Below are 20,876 nucleotides of genomic sequence, written 5' to 3'. Positions count from 1 at the left end.
ATAGTCAGTGATGTGCTACTAAACATGCAAATTAACCTACTAAATCAAACTATTTGTCTAAAATATGTTGCCCTGAGCTTTATTTTTTTGGTGGCCTGCAAATGCTCTTTGAAGGAGGGAAGGCACGGTTCTAGTAAAGACTTCTTAGTGTTTGTTATGACAAATATGGTTCCACTCTGTGTTTTGGTTAAATACATTTTTTGTCAAAAATATAATTAATAAAAATAACAAGTTGATATATCTTTACTTTTATAAAATAAAAATTGTAATATTTTATACATTTTAATGGAAAATATTGAACTTCAATATATATACTATTAGTATTTTGTTGCATTGTTTTAAAATAAATCATCATATTTTGTACAACTAGAAAATACAGTACTATCAAAAATTAAAATTTCAAACTAAAAATAAATATCAAAACCAAAAGTCAAATATAAAAATCTAAAAACCAAAATCTAAAAGCTAAAAACTAAAATCAAAATGCTCACACAAAAAAAAACTAAAATCAAAATCTTTAAATGTTTGTTATTTTACTAAATATTTATTTAAAAAAGGAAAACTAGTTTGATTGATAAAACTTGAAACCTTTTGTTAGATAGATTGACGTTGTCATATCATATGGGACCTGAGATCAATGATATACAATACGATAAAGAAGACACCTACTTCCAACTAAAATTGGCTTTATACCGTGACTGAAGCTTTTCCTCCTCGATGATATTCACACATACATCTTCGATATTTAACATATACCGACTTTAAGATTTGCTATTTTCGATTTCAGAAGATAAAAAGTTAAAATGTTGAATATGACCCAGTGGTTTATGCACGAGATAATTTGTAGATGGGGATGGGACTATATTGGCTTCTCTTAGTTGAAATGAAGATATGTTTTTTTGGCATTAATTGGTGACATGAGTTACATTTGATTAAGTTTGAAGTGTAATTCAAAAACGTTACTAATCATGAATTGGATTTAATCTTTTGAGTTATTAATGAGTTATTTGTGAGTTACAATTTTTATTTATCCTTTTAGTAAAAATAATAACTCAAGTGTTAACCCAACATCAAACAATTTCTTATGTATTAGAAATTGAGTTAATCGTTTTTGGTGTTTGACTAGTTATCCTATGGTTACCTTTTCCTTTTTTAACTTTTTAATGTATCCATGTCCCATATTTAGATTTCTTAGTTAATGAAGCATTTTCAAAGAGACATATAGTTTTTTAGCAGTTAATCAAAATGTTTATAAACGATTGTTTCTCACTTGAATTATCTAAAAAAAAATTCCAATAATTTTAATGGTAATTCTATTTGATAGCTAAAATTTTACATATATGTAAATATATAGGTATCCTATGTTAGAATATTTATATAAGTATATTTATTTAATTTCAACGTAATTTACTGTAGTCTAATATATATTATTTTTCATTTTATTTTATAATAAATTTTATCTTAATTGATATTCATATTTTAAAAGAAAATAATAAATACTGCAACTTATACTTCAAAACATCACTAATCAATAATTCTAATAAAATATTAATACATATTTTACAGCGAATTCTATGCATAAATCTACGGTTTCTGTCACAGGGTACACTAAATTATAACTTGATTGTAATTCAATTCTTGATCAACATGTAGGATCTTTAGTTGCACATATTGTCAAAACAAAAAAGTTTCCTGATCAGATTGGGTTTTAGTAGATTCTTAAATTTAGTATAAATTTATGGCCCATTTAAACGGTCAGGTTTTCGATCCAGCATTAAGGGAAAGTAAGCTTCGATTTTTCAAAATATTTGAGAACTCAAGACAAGTCAGAAGTGGTCAGCTACTGACGCCACGCTACTGCGATAATTCCCTACAAACCCTATTGAGATGACCAAAACAGTTTTGATGTCACCATTTGCCTTATTGCACAAGCCACATGGTTTTGATACATAGTTTTAGATATATAAGTTACGTCTACTACAATGATATCTGTTTAGGGTTAGTATAGTATTGTTTCAACGATGATAAGGGTTTCATAATTCTCACTGATGATAAGGATTTTCATAATTGACTAAGATAAGAGAGATTCAAATCAAATCCTATTTATTTTTGTTACTTTTGTTCGAGTTTTAATAAAGATACAAATTACCATCAGTTAAATTACGTAAAGATTATTCAGCATGCATTAGCGCATCGATAATTGTTTCAAGAATTAAGATACATCTTTGATATTAATATATTCATGAATATCAGGCCTATCTAGAAGATACATATAGTGTGATCCAGCTCAGGACTCTTAGTGGAACGGTAACTACTTTGTATAATGGCCGGTAACTCAAATTTGTATCACACGCGACAGCTATATTTGGTCTGGCGATAATACATATTACAAATATCATTTCGTGTTTACAAACTCTATAACCAACTTACTTCTAATTATGCATACAAATCCAAAGCGGGCTATAAGTAAAAGGAGCTGTGTATACTTTAAATATTCCTTATTTATAAATTATTATACTCGCAGATTTTAATTGGAAGTCTAATTGTACTTTTTTTTTGTTTTCTTTTAGATGGAAACGTGTTGGTGATTCGCACTTGCTTTTTGTAAGTTAAATCCACAATGCATGAGAATGAAAAAAATATGCACAATGCCTATGTCACCAATTGTGGATACCATAATTAATGACTTTTGAACGCTTGAGCACGTGCCACATAGTGTAGTTTAATTTTAGTATTAAACCAGCAAGAATTTTATTCGATCAAAATTTTGATTTAGATTCGTTAATTTGTGTGGTTGTTAAATAAAATAATAAATCATTCGTTGGTATAATTTTTTAATAAAGATTCAACAGTTAAATTATTGATTACAATATCTGCATATTCTCCCCAAAAAAAAAGCTGCATGGTGAAAAATGATGGGAAATAATGAAAAATGAAACACCAAAAGTCGAGATCACTTTTTGTCCAAATTAAATTCTCATATTTGAAAATATGAACAATACAATGCAAATCTAGCGAATCAAATCAGTATAACAATTATATATTAAACAACTCTAATGGTTTTAATAATCTAAAATGTAGGTGTATCAAAGATTATAGAATTGAATCTGTATTAAGTATATTTATAATGTTTTATAAGATTCCAAACAATCATTTTAATTAGTTTTTCATAATTAAAATTGATTACTTTTATAGCATTACCTATATGTAATATATTATATAAAATAATATACATTAAATAAATTTAAATCATATACGTTATATTAAAAATAATAACGATATAGATAACTAATATGTTTAGTGTAAACCGTCTATATTTGATTTTAGATAAATAAAATTAATAAAAGACTGAAACGAATATATAAAATAGAACACTTCATATATATGGTATTATATTGTTACTTGCATATTAAAATTGATTTATCTTTTTTAAATAAATACTAATGGGTAAAAAAAGCGACCACCTTTGTATCAGCTTTCCATTAAAATCTAAATGTGCTTTTATCCAATAAAAGAAAATGTAGAATCCACCTTGTAGTTTATACATTCAGCATTATTTATCCTTTTTCAGCTATTAAAAGTTGTTGAAACTTGAAGGAGATTACCCAAACGCAACCGATGTAATTTATATGCTGAATGTAAGAGAGAGCGAGAGAGTAGTCACACTTGAAACAATAACGCACACATAGAGAGAGAGAGATAGATGGAAATATTCAAAACCTGTAGTTTCCGGCGAAGTGCATCTCCGGCCGCCGCATATAATCAACCTAAGTCTAAAAAATCATCGGCCTCTCGGTGTGGGGAGAAGAGGCTCTTGAAAGAATCTAAAATGAAAGATCAAATCCTCATGAAGCTTGTCAACTCAAGATTAGCTTCGCCTGAAAATGTTTTCAGGTGGGAAGCAAACATCATCGGACCGGCGAATTGTCCGTTTGAAAACGGTGACTTCGCCGTCTCTATTCACATCCCGACCAGCTATCCATTCAAGCCACCCAAAGTCACGTTCATAACCAAGGTAGGAAAATCCCGGTTTAAGTAATTTTTCGATTATGTTTGGTACACGGTTTGATCTCGGAATAACCGGTTCAAATTTTTATATTTTGTTTCCTCGTTTTCAGATATTTCATCCTAATGTCAATAAAAAGGGAGAAATTAGTATCGATATATTGGGATCGCAATGGTCACCAAGTTTGAGGATCGATTTGGTACTCTTATCGATATGCTCGGTCCTATCAAACCCGGTCGAACCATTTGTTCCCGGCAATCCTGCCGTGATGTTGTACCAGCAAGACCGGAACGCTTACGAGAAGATCGCTAGAATGTGGACTTTGGAATTTGCAAATGCTTGACGATTACTTTCAGACATTTTGTGTGTGTGCGGTTAACAATAAGTTTGTCAATAATCTGCTTTACTATGTTACTCACCTGTTTTGTCAATTTTAGCTGCTTATATGTCACTGGAATTTAAAGTTTTAGTTATGAGCTTAAGTGAAATATGCGTGTGTGTTATAATTGTCATTGCCGTAACTTAAAGAACGAATTAAAAGGTAATAGTACATGTTGCAATATATGAATATAACAAATTCTGCAAACAACAACCATATTTATATATTTCAGACCAGCGTATTACTTTTGCTTTGGTAGTCTTCATTGCTGCAAGAGCCGCAGCAACCAAAAATGCCAAATATATAACAACCTTCAGGTTTTAGACAACATCACTCTTCAAATAAAACTAAGTAAAAAACAGAATTTGATCTAACATGGTGATTGTTGTTTATGAAACGTAGAATGTCTACACTCAGGGGCGGTCCTGGGCATAGCGGACTGAAACACCGGCTTAGGGCCCCCAAATTTTTTTAAAAATTTTACATAAGAAGGGGCCTCTAAATTTGTAAAAAAAGTTTTTTTATAAAACTCTTACTAAATTGTTTTAGGCCCCCAGCATCTCAGGGACGCCCCTGTCTACACTGGGCTTTTTTTAGTAAGCGATCGTGGCTTGTTTTGGTTATGAGCTATATTTGTATAAATACGTAATAACTTGCTAAATGTAAAATGGCTGTGTCTGAAGATAATACTTGCAACAAATTGAAAATGTATTGAGGCTTTACAATAATAGTTACAATTCAAACTTTTTTTTTGTCAACTGTTACAATTCCAACATATCCGCTAAACACCATTTATTATTTTAAAACTGGATATAAACATTCGACGAACGATATATTTTATTGATTTTTTTTATCAACACGATATATTTTATAGATAAAAACATTAAAACAACCATGCCGTGCACCTCGGATCAAACTCACATCGTTTAATTGGCCTTTTGTTTCACACAAGTTACAGGATACTTTGGATTACATCCAAGTGCATGATTTTGAAATAAAGCTTCGTAGCTTATTATCACCTCTTCTGCATTGGTCTTGATTGTTGCAAGAGTGAAAAACACCATTATAAGAGCCATAATGACTGCCTTAATCAATTTCTTAGACATACCCATATCGTTTAAAAAAAAATTGAACTAAGAAAAAAAACTATAATTTATCAATCAGAAAATTAGATTGTTGTGTGAGAAACACAAAAGGATTGTTGAACATTAAATAATGTAGGAAATGGGAGACAATATTGTTATGCCGCTTTCTTTTTTGGGCATAAAGATTTGTTGTATCTAATTGTAAAACAATTATATTTGTTATTTTACTAACTTTCTTTCTAAGGTAACGAGAAATTAGTTTCTTGTCTTAAAAGGTAAAGGAAGTTGTAAAGATTTTGTTACCATTGCAACAAACTACACGATGAACACTTTAACTAAACTGAATCACATAAACAAGAAAAAAATACAGAGTTAATGTTAATTACAGCCAGATAATAGTTATCTTCTTCTTATTCCGAATTTCATACCGTATTTGTAGATTCTAATAAAAATTGCATGAAATTTGATAATTTTTAAATATATATGAAATTTTTTTCATGTAAGTAAAACAAACATAAATTGACATTACTGAACTGTAGATACCAATACAAAAAGGATGTATTTAATTGAATACTTTCCCAGTCGTAGGAGGTTCAGTGGAATTTCATCTCTTCGTCAGGCGGAACAGATTACTCTCTCATGGGCAGTGGCAGCTATAAAAGATATAAGATGGCAACGGGTAATAATGGAAGTCTCCTCCCCTCGGTTACAAGACTTGCTCTTTGACCCAAGAGGTCTACGTGACCAATCACCATGGGCGCTGGAGATACATAATGCGCTTCTTACTTTTGAAATGGGGTGTTTTAATCTGGTCTCGATGGAAGCAAATACCCTTGCAAAAGATATAGCTACCAGTGTTACCAGGGACCATAGATACCAATCTTATGTAGCGTTCAAAGGGCCGGCGTGGCTTGAAGAACGTATCCTTCAGGAAGCAATATCTGCTAGATAGTATCTCTGGCTCAGCATCACTAAAGACTGGCGAAATTGAGATCATCTCATACTGCTGATCGTCAAGCCTCTTCTCTTTATTCCCCGGGGAGTTCTTTGTTATTTGTTTTGGTTAAGCCTATTAGCTCTGTTTTCCTTTGTTTAATTTGTTTGGATCCTAAGTCAGTTGACTTCACACTTTTGAAATGAGAATTTTCTTGACAAAAAAAAAATAATAATAATAATAATTGAATACTTTCCCATAAATTATTTCAATAATTAACTTGCTACATTTTTTTGTGAATCAGTAATAACTTGCCACACTTTTTTTTTGGAGTCAAAATTAAATAATAACTTGCCTTACTTACATCAAGATTCAAAAGTCAATAATGTGCAACATATTTATAATTCAGTGGCAATTGGCAAACCTCTATTACAAAAATCTGCAGACCTTTTGAGTTTCTTCTGCCATGACTTGATAAAGCAAAAGGGTTAAATTAATTACATAGCAAAATGAATAAAATAGTCTTCTTTCTTGTCATTTTCGCCCTTCAAGTGTTTGTGGTGTGTGTTTTGGCGATGGACTTCCATCAAGGGCATACGCATGTTAGTCTTCTTTCTTGTCATTTTTGCTCTTCAAGTGTTTGTGGTGTGTGTTTTGGCGATTGTCCATCAAGGGCATATGCATGTTGTAGAGATCGTTTAGTTTGAGGTCTCTGAGTACAACAAATAGAAGAAATATGGATTGAAGTTTGTGACGGTTTTTCGCGATGAGTTTCAGATAATTTCTGGTTAGAATTATCAGCTCGTGGTGGCGACTAATGATGATGGCAACAGCGCGATCAAAAATAGTATGTGTTACAAAAAAAAAAGGGTAAATAGTACATACTGCAATCTGCAAACAACAGCAATATTTATATATTTCAGACCAGCGTATTGCTTTTGCTTTGGTAGTCTTTACTGCTGTAAGAGCCACAACAACCAAAAAAGTTGCTATATTTGTATACAATTGTGACCTGTTTTGGTTAAGAGCTATATTTGTATAAATACGTAGTAGCTTGCTAAATGTAAAATGGATGTGTCTGAAGATAATAGAATAGATGATCACGTCTTGAAAAGGTATCGAAGCTTTACAATAATTGTTAAAATTCCAACATTTTTTTTGTCAACTGTTACAATTCCAACATATCCGTTAAACACCATTTATTATTTTAAAACTGGATATAAACATTCGACGAACGATATATTTTATATATATAAACATTAAAATAACCATGCCGTGCACCTCGGATCAATCTCACATCGTTTAATTGGCCTTTTGTTTCACACAAGTTACAGGATACTTTGGATTACATCCAAGTGCATGATTTTGAAATAAAGCTTCGTAGCTTATTATCACCTCTTCTGCATTGGTCTTGATTGTTGCAAGAGTGAAAACCACCATTATAAGAGCCATATATATAATAACTACCTTAATTAATTTCTTAGACATACCCATATCGTTTTAAAAAATGAACTAAGAAAGAAAAACTCTAGTTTATCAATCAGAAATTAAGATTGTTGTGTGAGAAACACGAAAGGAATTTTGAAACTTTAAATAATGTAGGAAATGGGAGACAATATTGTTATGCCACTTTATTTTTTGGGCATAAAGATTTATTGTATCTAATTTTAAAACAATGATATTTGTTATTTTACTAACTTTCTTTCTAAAGTAACTAGAAATTAGTTTCTTGTCTTAAGAGGTAACGAAAGTTGTAAATATTTTGTTACCATTGCAACAAACTACACGATGAACACTTTAACAAAACTGAATCACTTAAACAAGAAAAAAAAACAGAATTAAAAGCTGTCAATTACAGCCAGATTATAGTTGTCTTCTTCTTATTCCGAATTTCATACCCATGTTTGTAGATTCTAATAAAAATTGTACGAAATTTGAGAATTTTTAGATATATATGAAAAAAATTTCATGCAAGTAAAACAAACATAAAATTGACATTATTGAACTGTAGATACCAATACCAAATAATGATGTATTTAACTGAATACTTTCCCATAAATTATTAAATATTTCAATAATTAACTTGCTACATTTTTGTGGATTAGTAATAACTTGCCACACTTTTTTTTTGGAGTCAAAATTAAATAATAACTTGCCTTACTTACAACAAGATTCAAAAATCAATAATGTGCAACACATTTAAAATTCATTGGCAAATGGCAAACCTATTACAAAAGCCTGCAAACCTCTTGAGTTTATTCTGCCATGACTTGATAAAGCAAAAGTGTTAAATTAATTACATAGCAAAATGAATAAAGTAGTCTTATGTCTTGTCATTTTCTCTCTTCAAGTGTTTGTTGTGTGTGTTTTGGCGATTGGACTTCGATCAATTATATATATGCATGTCGTAGAGATAGTTTAATTTTTGATCTATGAGTACAACAAACAGAGCAAATATGGATTGAAGTTTGTGACGGTTGTTCGCGATAAGTTTTCTATAATTTCTGGTTTGAATTATCAGTTCGTGGTGGCTAATGATGACGGCAACAACACGATCAAAAATTACGAAGCAGTTGTATGGGGGAAACTTTCGCTAAAGTAAATGAATCTTACTTTCTTTAAACCGCTATTAAATGATCTTTCTGACGAGTTTGTAAATGCAACTAAACTCATATATATAACAAATAATATAAAATAAATGGAAGAAATGTAATCTATGTACTATCTGGTTTTCAAATTTAATGTTTGGCGAAATATGAAGAGGATATTTAACAAGGTTCAATATTCCCTAATTAATGCTGAATATACAATCTGGTATTTATGGGTCATTAGATTGTTGAGAGATGTAAAAAATTTTCTGTCTCTAATGATCACGAAAACTAAAAATAAAACTAGCCAATTATAAAAAGAAAAAACAATTAATATTTTGTTAAGAACAATTGAACAAACTATTACAGAAATTGTACAAATGGTTACAAAATATAACATAAAGTTATAATTTTGTATATGATGATTACGAAGTATTGCATTGAATGGCCGTATATATATTTGCTTATAACATGAAAAATAAGGCCGATCCTAATCAAAGCCGAATAAAACATTTGGTTTTGTCTCCAGATTTTAAAAGTTAACATAGATAGGTCTTCTTTTTTTTGTTCACCAAACATAGATAGGTCTTATAACCACAGATTATATAAAAAGATATTGCTCAGATTTATATTATAATTGTTAAAATTATGGATCTATCAAAAAACACCTTGTTCGTTTTAGTTAACTCTTTTATTTATAAAAGGTATCACTGAAGAATTGACAAATATTAAATACTGATTCTGAACTCAGAAGAGGAACAGTTCTGTTGTTGTTCTAAGTTTCTAACTACTAAGCTGAGTTACAAGGCCATGGCTAAGTAAAACGTTACAAAATCATCCGGTTTAACTACTTGGTTTAGTTGAAAACCGAGCAGATGTCAGGCTGACGTACAATGTATATAACCTCTCCGACAAGATTGTACAAGTTTTGATTCCGGTTCCAGCTCCACAGTGCATGCGTTTCATTCTTCACCTAAAAACGCCAAAAGTAGGAAAAAAGTAAATCAATTTTCGCAATTTACTACTCCCTCCGTTTTTTTTTATATAAGTCGTTTTAGAGGAATTTTTATGTTCCAAATTATATGACGTTTTCGGTTTTCTATGTAAAATTTATTAACATTTAATGTTATATGACCAATGATAATATACCTTCTATTTTGTTATTGGTTGATTTGTGGTTAGGTAAATAATTATTGATGCCTTTGTTTAGAAAATATAAAAAAATTAATGATTTTTTAATCTACGTGCATAATTCTAAAACGACTTATATTAAAAAACGGAGAGAGTATAATAATCATCTGGTTTATATTGGTAGGTTCTGGTTTGGTCCATGGCTTTCTTGTGAAAAAAAAAAAGAGAGCAAAAACCTACGATTTGTAGTCAACAGATTCAAGCATGCTTGTGCACCAAGGAAGTAAACTCAGCAGGTTACTTGAACACCAAGCGATAGAGATTATAAAGAAGACTTACTTCCAACATACCGACACCAAAGCTGCTCTCTCTGTACGCGCTGTAATCTGGCTGATTAAGCCGGCAAGGCTCGTCGTTTACTGGTCCTAACGTGAAGTTAAAGCTGCAGGATCCAGCAGAGTTTCTCTGAGAATGATCTGGACAGTTTCCTGGGTCATCTACATGCTCAGTCTCCAGTTTCCCAGCTCCTCCTGCGCCTATTGTTATATAAACCGGGCCACACTGGTCTAACGTGTAGTTGTAGACTCTGTTTGATCTCTCATAAGCATCAACCTAATTCATGTTTTATGTGTAAATTAGCAAAAAGAACACAAACCCTAGAAGCAAAGGAACACTAACAGCACCTTACCTGACTATTGAAGACAATATCGACTTGGTAGCTATAGAGCAAGTCTTCAAGGTTTATCCTCATGGATTCACCTTCTCTATAATGCCCTTTGAATGTGCTGTACCAAGGAAGACTCCAAGTTGCAACCACCCATGGAGTTTCTGATCTGTTTATGTTTCTCAAGTCATTTTCAAGCCAAATATACTGATCAGCTGCCAAAGAAAAAAAAAGCGATTTAAAAGCAATTCAAACCCAAAGAAAGAAAAATAAAAACTTGGAGAAACTTTACATGAGTAATCATATGGTGTGTATGCATTGAGTACAATGAAATGAGCTCCTCCTGCATTGAAGGAATAGTACAATGGAGTAAAAGAACCGCTTTCGTTTGAAGGGAATGCGAATCTTGAACTGTACGCAACAAATGTCAGATTATCATCGGTCTGCGGCTCAATCTCGTGCTCTCCTGCTACCATCATGGTTGGAACATTAGCCGTGAGTGGTTCCATGAACCTGTCATCATAACTCCATGATGTTAGCATTAAAACCACCAGCAGATTCACAACCACTAGAGAAGAATCTTGGTTTACCTTCCCCAATAGTCCCAGCGAGGCTGATAACTTTCTCTACCATTATAACAAGAATCACAACCAGAACTGGTTCCATTATGGTCACACTTACAAGAACTGCAATTTAGTTTGGTCTTATTGGCGAGATAAGTGTCTGCATAGCTGAAACCTCCAATCAAAACCACAAGATCAGGATGGTTAGAGAGAATATGAGTCAAAACCGTTGATGTATTATAAGTAAGACCCAAATCTCCAGCCACAATGATTCTATGCGGGTAACTCTCTGATGTAGACTTAGGCATTGTCCTGAAGTAATAATCTCTGCTCATTGCTGATAAAGATGGATCTCCGCATCGGTATTGATACAATGTGTTTGGTTTAAGACCAGTGAGCTGAACATGGTGGATGATCCCTGAAGTATAGTTCTTCTTGAGAGCATTATACTGCTGGTTATACACAATAGAATGGCCCGTGGCATGTTTGTTTCTAGTACGGGCGTTGAACTCACGGTACTGGACTACGCTTTGCACTGAATTAGGATCCAGAGGCACAGAATCTTCTTCGCAGCAACCTTTGATAAAGTATGTAAATGCCAAAAAAAAAGTTGTTAAAGTTATAAAGAATGAGTCTGTCAACATATTTTTAATCCCGGTTTTTATCAATCTAACCGGAGAACGTGTAGACCGGAACAGTAACTGTTCAAGTTTCCTAAGTAGATCCAGATCTTGGTTTAACAAGATCAAATTTTCATGTAAAATAAACCTCAAAGCTTATTGGATGTTTAAAGTATATATAAAACATGTTTTAAACTAAAACTAATCACATACATATTCCACATTAATGTAAACGTAGCAATGTTTGAGCATTTAAAAATCTTTAATATCCAAACTTTACTGAAAAATAAATAAAATAAAAATACAAAGAAAGTTGAAGAGTTTAACCTGTTGTGACCCAAGAAATCCACACAGAGTCAGAGTTGTACGATAAAGAGACAGAGATCTGTTCAGGTAGAAACTTCGAGTTCGGTTGTACGAAACTTGGGTCGGATTCAGGCAAGTCGAATGCCACCGGGTTAAGATTCGGGTCGAGTGGAGCAGTCACTGGCGTAAACGGACCGTCGACCGTTGAAGGAAAAGCATCAACGGTGATAATGATAACAGCACAAACCAAAATGACCAAAAAGGACATGGACGTCATTGTATAATTTACCACCATTTTTTTCATAAATGCTTTTTGCAGCGAAGAAGATATAACTCTCTCTCTCTCTCTTAAAAATCAGAAAGTGATTGTCCTTTTTTTACAGGAAATTCTAATTATTTTCTGGTTTACATTTTCAACTTTTCCAACCACAAGTTTACAAAAAAAAAAAAAAAACTTTTCCAACCACAACTCACGAGACAGAGAAAAGTTAATGAATTAATTTAATAATTTAATTCTACGACCAATGATGACAACTAAATTGGAGTACTTCAATCTGAAGCAGCCCATATTGGGTTACTTTATGGTATTATAATTATCAGATGATTAAACATGATTTAATACTGAGCAAATTTAAATTAGAACTAGATTCAATGCTTTTGAAAGCTCGGAATTATTTTGTGCTAATAAAATTTAATTTAATGGAAACAGACATTGTTTACAGATAACTTCTATATCCATAAATGTTCTATATCCATAAATGTTGTACATAAAATTTATCTATATTTGTGCAGATAATTTCTAAAATATCTCACATTCTTTTTATTGATGAGTATATTTTAACTTTTTAAATTATTTAAAAGTAGTTTTCATTTATTTGTTAACTTGTAAGATTTGAATGGAATATAATTTTTGAAAATGTATATTGCATCGGTTGTCAGTTTAATATATATTTTACTTTTAATAATATTTTCACATTTAACTAATATTTTGATGGTATTTTGTAAATCACATAGAAATTATATTAATATCACGAATTAAAATCAACTGGACAACAAGCGTTCAGACAGACATAAGGTGCAACAATAACTAAAATTTTCTTTTCTTATTCTGGAGACTTGAAACTCCGGCGACATCAAGCGGTGTAAGGACCGCCACCGCCTTGTTCCGTGACTATATCAATGATATCGTTATCTTCCATCTTTAGCTGTGGTTAAAAAAAGTGAATTTGTTAAATATTAACAGTTTCATTTTCGGGGTAAATTGAGAGTAATTCATAGGAGAAATTCAGAAGGTAAAAATGGGAATAGGCCACGGAGAGATAAACAGAACCTGAGAAGGAGTATGTCGTGGTTTGAGACCCTTTTTCTTAAAGATGAATCTGACAGTACTTCGATCTAAATTCTTCTTCACGCAGTAAGCAGTCATTAGTTTCTTTAGAGGTGCATTCTCACCAATCTTGTACAGATCCTCTCCTCCGTCCTGTGCGTTTCCCATTTCTCAAATATATATTTTAAGATTTTTGATATTTGTTTTTTTCTTTCAAACAAGAGTTTTAATAAATATGTTAAAAAGTTGAGAGGAAGTTCTCCTTTATGTTCTTGGGCCAGTGGGATATGGTTTCCTCAAACTACTCCCAGATATGCGTTTATGGTATGGTTAGCCTCTAGAGACAGGCTATCAACAATGGATTGTGTGGTTAAATGGAGTCATGGAGTAGATTCAACTTGTGTGCTTTGTCGTTCTGCGCAGGAGTCAAGGAATCATTTGTTTTTCGAGTGTGATTACACATCCAAACTTTGGGAGTTTATGGCAAAAGGTATAATGGGTAACTCTTTTACCAAGCATTGGTCGGAGATTATGGAGTTTATAAATGATTCATCAAGGGAGAAGAGAAGTCTGTTTTGTATAAGATACGCTTTTCAAGTAGTTCTGTATGCGATTTGGAGAGAGCGAAACAAGATCAGGCATGGTGACAAGTTGTTGCCATTGGGGGTGCTTAAAAGACTGCTTGATAAAAGTATCAGAAACAAGTTCAGTGTGATGCGGAAGAAAGGTATTAAGGGAGCAGGAGAGTTAATGCAATTTTGGTTCCAAAATAGTTTGTAAAAGGGTGATGTTTGCTTGAGGTTTACATAACAAACAGGATGCATTTATGTAATAAGGCTTTTTTGATGAATAAATTTAACATTCATTCAAAAAAAAAAAAAAAAAAAAAGTTTTTGTGAAGAACATATTGTAACTTGCATTTTCAAAAAAAAAAAACATATTGTAACTTGTAACTATTGTCTAAAACTGTTGTTGACTTATAGGTGAAGAAATGGAAGGGTGAGAGAAGGTGAAAAACTCGAAGAACAGTAGCAAATGCGAAAGAGAAGTTTCTATTTAGGGAAAGAAAAAGGAACAAAACAATTTCATAGCAGCCAAAAAGCTTAAAGATGCAGTCATGCATACAGAGAAAGAGAGAGATTAAAGACCTGTTGGCTCTTGACCTTGATCATAATCTTCTTTTGGCTTGATGATTCAGGAGGTGGAGATTTCTGTTCATTTTTTTTTTGGTCGAGAGGTGGAGATTTATTTGTTTCAAAAGAATCAGAGCTTATGGAAACAGAATCCACCATTGTTGAGATTTTTAATTTAGAAGCTTTTAGGAGATTTTTGAGGTTTCTAAATTTCTAGAGAGCAAAGTTGAAGAAAATTATGAAAGTGACGAGCTTCGAGTATTTAAGGACAATCCCAACCTAAGACAACCACTGGTTCAATGTAACAAAGCAAAGACTACCCACTACTGGTCCTTTGTCTTTTTTACTTTGGAAGTTCCCTTTTTACCCTTTGTCTTGTGTTTTCATTGCCTTCGAATCATCATCATATCAACAGAACTCAGAAGAGAAAAAAACAAGAGGCTCCTTATTAACTTGGATGGTAAAACATATTCCAAAAAGCAAATACAATACATCTGTTAGGACTTATACGAAACTAGACTTTCTTTGACTATCTCCAAACCAGGAAAAGTATCACACTTACAGAGATAAGTATCATTCTAAAGAGAATGTCCCTGTGTATGCGTTCTCTGACGATTACAAAAATCTAAACCTTTTATCCCCAAAAACTGTCCACTTGAGAAGATGCAAAAAAAAAAAAAGTAAGAGACAGTGAAGCTGTGTGAGAAGTAGTTGATTCATCTACAGGAAGAAAAAAACAGTGTTGGATATCTTCATCATCCATCGTCAAGAATGTATATAATCTGGTGACTGGATGATTCTGATTAGCTCCTTGAGGTTAGCTAGAACCTGACGTGGCCCTAGACTGTTAACCCCAACAAAGTTCAGGAGCTGCTCGATGTTCTGTGATATGATACTACAGTTAGACCAGAGGAGAGGAACAGAACAGAAAAACTTTCTTTAACTAACCTTGTTCAATAAGAAGACAGCATAGGCAGCTCGAGTTGTATCTTGCCCATCCAAAAACAGAGGGAATTCTACAAACTTATAGTTTTGGGAAAGAGTGGAGATCGCAGACATGTCTGATGACGAAGGCTCAATGTAAGGCGCATAGTCTCGAATATACGTTTTGGAACCACCTAGGCGCAAAGGATAACGAATAGGCACTCCCAAGTAAGGAGCTAATAGGGACACGGCCTGCAACATCCAAAAAGGAAGCCTTTAGTACTTTCTATCCAACCAAGGCCGAGAGAGTTAAGGGCAGTTGCCGACACACAGGAAAATTAAAGTATGAAGCAAGTTTTTAGTCAGTAGCGAGAACACACATGAGCTACATATCCTAGGGCAGTTGCCGACTTCTGAACTTCTTTCTTGTCAGTGAAGAAGCTCATCTTTGTAAACGGGGCCATACTAAAAGGCAACCCCAGGATTCTCACGGATCCTTGACTCACAGGCTTAGTTCCTACTTAAAGCCATACATATAAGCAAGTAAAGAGGGTTAGATACTGCAACAAAGAACGTTTTTCAAAACACTTAGGACAACAAAAGTCAAAGTTAGTGCTGAAAGCAATGTCAAGAGTCAATGAGTTGGGTTTTCATCAAAGTATAACGTCGTTTAGACTCATATAATACAACTGACCTAATCTACTGCCACCTGGAAGTGACTCCAGTTCTTGGTCTTGCGAAGGTCCAGCCTCAATCTTCAAGGGATAGATAAATGAAACTTGGGATACCATGTACTGGTGCCTCTTTCTTAGCTTACTCGTAACAATCTTTAGATGAGTGTAACCACTCTCTCCTTCTAGTTGGCAGTTTGACTCCTGTAAAGAAAATGAAGCAAAAAAAGTGAATCTATGATTCAATCATTCGCCACTTCTTCATAGCACGAAGAATATATACAGCAGAAAAACTGTCATCACATCACTGTCTCATAACAAAACTAAGAGACAGTTGAATGAAGAAAAGGAAGCAAGGAAGCAAATACTTTGAACTAGCCAAATCCCAAATGAAATGTACAAGTGCTGCATTTGCCTTCTTAAGAATCTTGTTTTCTTCTATTGTATTGAATGAGAACATACCTGCAATTTGCTTTTAGCGATTGAGAGGGTTGTACCGCCAACTAGCAAAGATCTCACCTCTGCACTGAGACTATCCTCTTTCACTTTAACATCCTGCTCGGTGACTTTGCAAGCAGCTGACGTCTTCTCCACCAGCAACTTTCTTGCTTCCAGCCTCTGACGCATTTCTTCAAGCTCATTAGCGCGTCTCAATGAATCAGCACTAACCTGCCCGAAATTTGGCCGCCCGCTAATCCGCGGGCTAAGCAATTAAAGCTCACTGAGTAGATAAAAAAACAAGGTAACTTCTTATGCTGAAAGTCTCAAACTTTAACTAAGTAGTGCATTACTAGATTAGGACCAGACAAAGCACATGGGTAAGAGAAAAAAACCTGAATAAGAGACTCGAGTTTGGGCTGTAGGCTTAGCTTCTTCTCTGTGGCTAACTTCAGAGCAGAGGAAAGACTCCATAGCCGAGTGAGCTCATGGTCGAACTCTTCCCACTCGATAACCTTCACATCCTCTTCTCGATCGCCTCTTCTCGGCTTCTCCGACGAACTCGGCCCCGTTTCTCTTTCCATCAGCAATTGTCTCAGAGACTACGCGACGAGAAGATCCAAATCTCTTCATTCGACTTTCATCACCAATTTTGAAGGAGCGTTGATCGGATCAGAAATGATCAAAAACCCTAACTTTAGCTGATCGGAATGAGAAAAAAAACTCGATCAAGTGGCGGTGGATTGATGCGAGATCGATGCGTGGAATCGAAGTATTGAGGGTGGAGAAGCTTCTCGGGCTGATTCGATTTTCGCAGATTTTTCTTTGAAGGTTTGTTACTTTGAGAGAGACTCGTCCGGGTCAGATATTTGCGGGCGGGTATTTTCTGAAGAGTGGGTTAAAGCAGTAGGGACCGTTAGATCCGCCCAATTGAATGCGATTTCTCGTGTAAAGTATGATTCATTTAACTAAACCAATTCTTTCATACCGGTTACTCCAATTTTGGACCAATTATTCGTTCCTTCAGATTTTTTTCGTTTAATGAAAAAAGGCCAAACAAAGATGATGATACAAGTGGTGTTGCTATATCATCATCTTTAATTTCGCTTTATTTTTGGTCCAAACTTCATCTGAGAATAAAAATAAAATTATCACTAATTCTATTATATTTTTAATTCTATAATGGAGTAAAAATAAGATTACTCTAAAAAATAAAATAATGATATAATATTACTTTTTTATCCATTACCTTTTTTTACTACAAAATAGAATGAAATTAAATTAGAATTTATATTACGAGAATATATTTAATCCACGTCCAATGTCACCTTTTTCCTTTTGGAAAAGTAAAATAAGAACAGAGAAAGAAATAATTTTTTTTGTAAGAAAGAAAGAATTATGGTTCATATTGAATTTGGATAGCACTATTAACATTTTTTTTATTCAACAAATAATATAACTTAGGATTTACAATGTGTGATATGCTTCTTCTTTGAACTTTCATTTGCACGACCTCGTATTTTCAAATCACTACCAGTTACCTGTGAGCAAGGCTAACTATTCCATAGTAAGTCTTGTATTCATTTTCTTTGGGGTGGTTAGTGATTACATTCAATATTGTTCTTGCTCCACAACTTATGGAACGTATTCGGAAGAAGAAAGCAAAAGGAAGAAAAAGAGAGAAATATGTAATTATGCATATAATACATTTTGAGCATGCTATTTGCTATCTAGTATTCCAACCATAAGAAAGTCTTAAGCAATCTCTTTATCTTCTTCCAAACATGTTATTATCTGATTTTCACTCACCTTTCTTATAAATCTAACAAAATAATAACAACAACAAAAAAAAAAACAATTGTTTTCCATGTGATTTTCACTCAAGTTTTTTCAAGTCCCTTGTCTGTGAATACTCACTCTGAAGATATTTCCCTTCTTCCATCATCCTCTTAACCATTGCTACCCTCTCAATAACCCTATCCACTGCAATCTCAAACGCATCATCAATCTTCTCCGGTCCAACCAATCCCGGTTTAGTGTATATTATCTTCGGTATCATCTTCACAACTTCATCCCTCATCGTCACAATACTCCCCCAATCAATCCTACCCAATAAACTCCTAAGACTAACCGTTCCATCCTTCATCCCTTTCTCCGGTATGTAAACCGAGTACTTCTTATAATCCTTTGGAAAATACCACATATACTGGTTATAACCCGAGCCGGGATGGAAGAAAACCGGTATACAACCGGCTAAAATCGAATCAAATATCGATCTCCTAGTATATGAATCTCCCCTAGGTTGTAAACAGAAAACCGAACGTTGGAACACTTCCATCACCTTAACCGGGTTATCGCAATCTTGACCTTTATTACAATTAAGAAACTTGCACCTACCGTGAGACGCAAGGCATTGCTTTATAATCTCACCCCTTATAGATCCATCCATGTTAGGCCTTGGAGCTCCAACGAAAGAATACAAATACTTCCTCTTCACGCTCTTCACCTTCCTCTGCCATCTCCTGACCTCGGACAAGCTCTTGGGATGGAAGTAAGTAGGATAAGGAACCGCAAACTCATTAGTCCAAGCAGTGGTTTCTATCGATAACATCGTCATGTTAGAGAACTCTGGTAACAGCATCAGTTTGCTTCCCCACGCTGAATCATCATCTAAACCTCTCCTGAAGTCCCAACCGATCCTTCCCGTTACAAAGAAGTGATCTCGACCGTTCATCTTCCTCCACTCGGGTCTTTCTCTTAGCCATTTAGCAAGCTTTATACCGAGTTCGTCTCTAACCGTTGTATTGTATCCCCAGAGGTGACGGCTCACGTCAAAACCCGCATAGTACGGGACGTAGAACGCTGAGGCTAGAGATGAATCGTTGGTCAAACACTCGTAATGTTTCATCCTCTCTCGGAAGATAACCGCTAGCAAGAACTGGTTTGTTGCGTACCAAGAACCGGTTTTCGAGGTTAAGACACGAGCTGTCTTGTTATCGGATAGTGAAACCTGGGAGCCGAGGCCGGAATTGACCATGAAGGGACACATGGTGAACCATTTGATGAGTGTTTTACAGTCTTGAATGATGTCGTCGTTAAATATGCTTGGGATGTTGTGCATATATATGTACCTTCCTGCACAAGTTTCTTCTTCTTCGGGCTGTTTTGCTCTGTTTCCATCGCTCTCATTTGCAAATCTGGTGGGGCTTGGGGTTTGATGATGTGAAGAAGAGGCGATGGAGATGAAGAAGTTGTTTACTTGATGAGTGATTTGGAGATTTTTTCCGAACAAGTTTGATATCTGGAGTTGAAACAGAACGAAGAGACAGAACACAAACGTAACCGGGATGACAACCCAAAGCCTTGGAACTGGTTTCATCATCTATGTTTTTTTTTTAACTCGTGTGTAAGAAAACGGTAGTTGTTATATAAAACAAAGACTAAAAGGATTTGGTCTCAGAGAAGTTTCATCTTCTTTGTTAATGGTTTTAATTATGTTTCCCAAATAAAGAAAATATACCATTTATGATGATTTGTATTCAATGGATTCTATTCAAATACATCTCTCTGTTTTAATGAAGTTTCCATCATAGTCACTCATAGATACATTTGTCAAAAGAGATCTCAACTTTTCTTTTACATTGGTATTGATAGGGAAATAAATTACCAGAAATTAATAATTATTTATACTAATAATATATTTGCAGTTTAAGAGTATACCAAAAGTACTTACTCGATCGTTCAGTTTCAACTCCTTGATTCTAATTGAATTTATGGCCATTTTAGAAAACATGGTCCTGTGAACCACTTATGTTGAATTATATTGAATGTAAGAAAATACTTCTCTTTGAAGGAAGATTTTATTTCAGTAGCAAAATACAATTATAATCCAATATTACTCTTTGGGAAACAATACAACAGCCAATCTGCTGGAAATAATCTCTATTGGATTATTCATGTCAAGATTATCAGTATCTCTATTATCAGATTTCCGTCACAATTAGCTGAATCTGCATTCTTGACGTATGTTCTTTTTTTTTTTTAAGCTTAAACCGTGTCTTAATCAATAACGGTTGCATTTAGCTAAATTAAATGGTTTAGTTCAGT

At 33.8% G+C, this 20,876-nt stretch overlaps 7 protein-coding genes across 11 annotated transcripts; 1 reads left to right on the top strand and 6 right to left on the bottom strand.

Annotated features, from left to right (window-relative positions):
* Window positions 1-3,571: 3,571 nt before the first annotated feature.
* LOC103857446 (SUMO-conjugating enzyme UBC9) lies at window positions 3,572-4,518 on the top strand. Its single transcript, XM_009134633.3, has 2 exons — window positions 3,572-4,015; window positions 4,119-4,518. Exons 1-2 carry the CDS (start codon window positions 3,704-3,706, stop codon window positions 4,347-4,349), a joined length of 543 nt encoding a protein of 180 aa, XP_009132881.1. The 5' UTR covers window positions 3,572-3,703; the 3' UTR covers window positions 4,350-4,518.
* LOC108871315 lies at window positions 4,361-5,611 on the bottom strand. The gene has a single exon (XM_033289054.1). The coding sequence runs from the start codon at window positions 5,495-5,497 to the stop codon at window positions 5,312-5,314; it is 186 nt and encodes a 61-aa protein (XP_033144945.1). The 5' UTR covers window positions 5,498-5,611; the 3' UTR covers window positions 4,361-5,311.
* Window positions 5,612-6,428: 817 nt separating this feature from the next.
* Window positions 6,429-7,985, bottom strand: LOC108871316. The gene has a single exon (XM_033289053.1). The coding sequence runs from the start codon at window positions 7,896-7,898 to the stop codon at window positions 7,707-7,709; it is 192 nt and encodes a 63-aa protein (XP_033144944.1). The 5' UTR covers window positions 7,899-7,985; the 3' UTR covers window positions 6,429-7,706.
* A 1,679-nt stretch (window positions 7,986-9,664) lies between these two features.
* On the bottom strand, window positions 9,665-13,034 carry LOC103857445 (purple acid phosphatase 13). Of its 2 annotated transcripts, none has more exons than XM_009134631.3 (6): window positions 12,298-13,034; window positions 11,378-11,927; window positions 11,080-11,300; window positions 10,812-11,002; window positions 10,463-10,735; window positions 9,665-9,965 (listed from the first exon to the last, which is right to left on the bottom strand). In XM_009134631.3, exons 1-6 carry the CDS (start codon window positions 12,578-12,580, stop codon window positions 9,849-9,851), a joined length of 1,635 nt encoding a protein of 544 aa, XP_009132879.1. In that variant the 5' UTR covers window positions 12,581-13,034; the 3' UTR covers window positions 9,665-9,848. The 2 variants fall into 2 exon arrangements, 1 of the variants encoding a protein (XP_009132879.1); XR_004456897.1 differs by having other exon boundaries at window positions 9,669-10,016; window positions 10,281-10,735.
* Window positions 13,035-13,273: 239 nt separating this feature from the next.
* LOC103857444 (small ubiquitin-related modifier 5) lies at window positions 13,274-15,140 on the bottom strand. Its single transcript, XM_009134630.3, has 3 exons — window positions 14,752-15,140; window positions 13,607-13,756; window positions 13,274-13,481 (listed from the first exon to the last, which is right to left on the bottom strand). Exons 1-3 carry the CDS (start codon window positions 14,893-14,895, stop codon window positions 13,410-13,412), a joined length of 366 nt encoding a protein of 121 aa, XP_009132878.1. The 5' UTR covers window positions 14,896-15,140; the 3' UTR covers window positions 13,274-13,409.
* Window positions 15,141-15,163: 23 nt separating this feature from the next.
* Window positions 15,164-18,202, bottom strand: LOC103857443 (UV radiation resistance-associated gene protein). Of its 4 annotated transcripts, none has more exons than XM_009134627.3 (6): window positions 17,165-18,202; window positions 16,794-17,052; window positions 16,355-16,535; window positions 16,041-16,177; window positions 15,685-15,912; window positions 15,164-15,618 (listed from the first exon to the last, which is right to left on the bottom strand). In XM_009134627.3, exons 2-6 carry the CDS (start codon window positions 16,956-16,958, stop codon window positions 15,502-15,504), a joined length of 828 nt encoding a protein of 275 aa, XP_009132875.1. In that variant the 5' UTR covers window positions 16,959-17,052; window positions 17,165-18,202; the 3' UTR covers window positions 15,164-15,501. The 4 variants fall into 4 exon arrangements, with proteins under 4 accessions (XP_009132875.1, XP_009132874.1, XP_009132877.1 ...); XM_009134626.3 differs by having other exon boundaries at window positions 16,794-17,034; XM_009134629.3 differs by having other exon boundaries at window positions 16,794-17,022.
* A 242-nt stretch (window positions 18,203-18,444) lies between these two features.
* LOC103857442 (probable xyloglucan galactosyltransferase GT12) lies at window positions 18,445-20,689 on the bottom strand. The gene has a single exon (XM_009134624.2). It carries the CDS (start codon window positions 20,149-20,151, stop codon window positions 18,646-18,648), a length of 1,506 nt encoding a protein of 501 aa, XP_009132872.1. The 5' UTR covers window positions 20,152-20,689; the 3' UTR covers window positions 18,445-18,645.
* Window positions 20,690-20,876: the final 187 nt, after the last annotated feature.

The sequence above is a fragment of the Brassica rapa genome, chromosome A03 (assembly GCF_000309985.2).
Source record: "Brassica rapa cultivar Chiifu-401-42 chromosome A03, CAAS_Brap_v3.01, whole genome shotgun sequence".
NCBI lineage: Eukaryota > Viridiplantae > Streptophyta > Magnoliopsida > Brassicales > Brassicaceae > Brassica > Brassica rapa.
The sequence above is the reverse complement of the archived record's forward strand: the minus strand, read 5'-3'. Positions and strand labels throughout refer to the sequence as shown.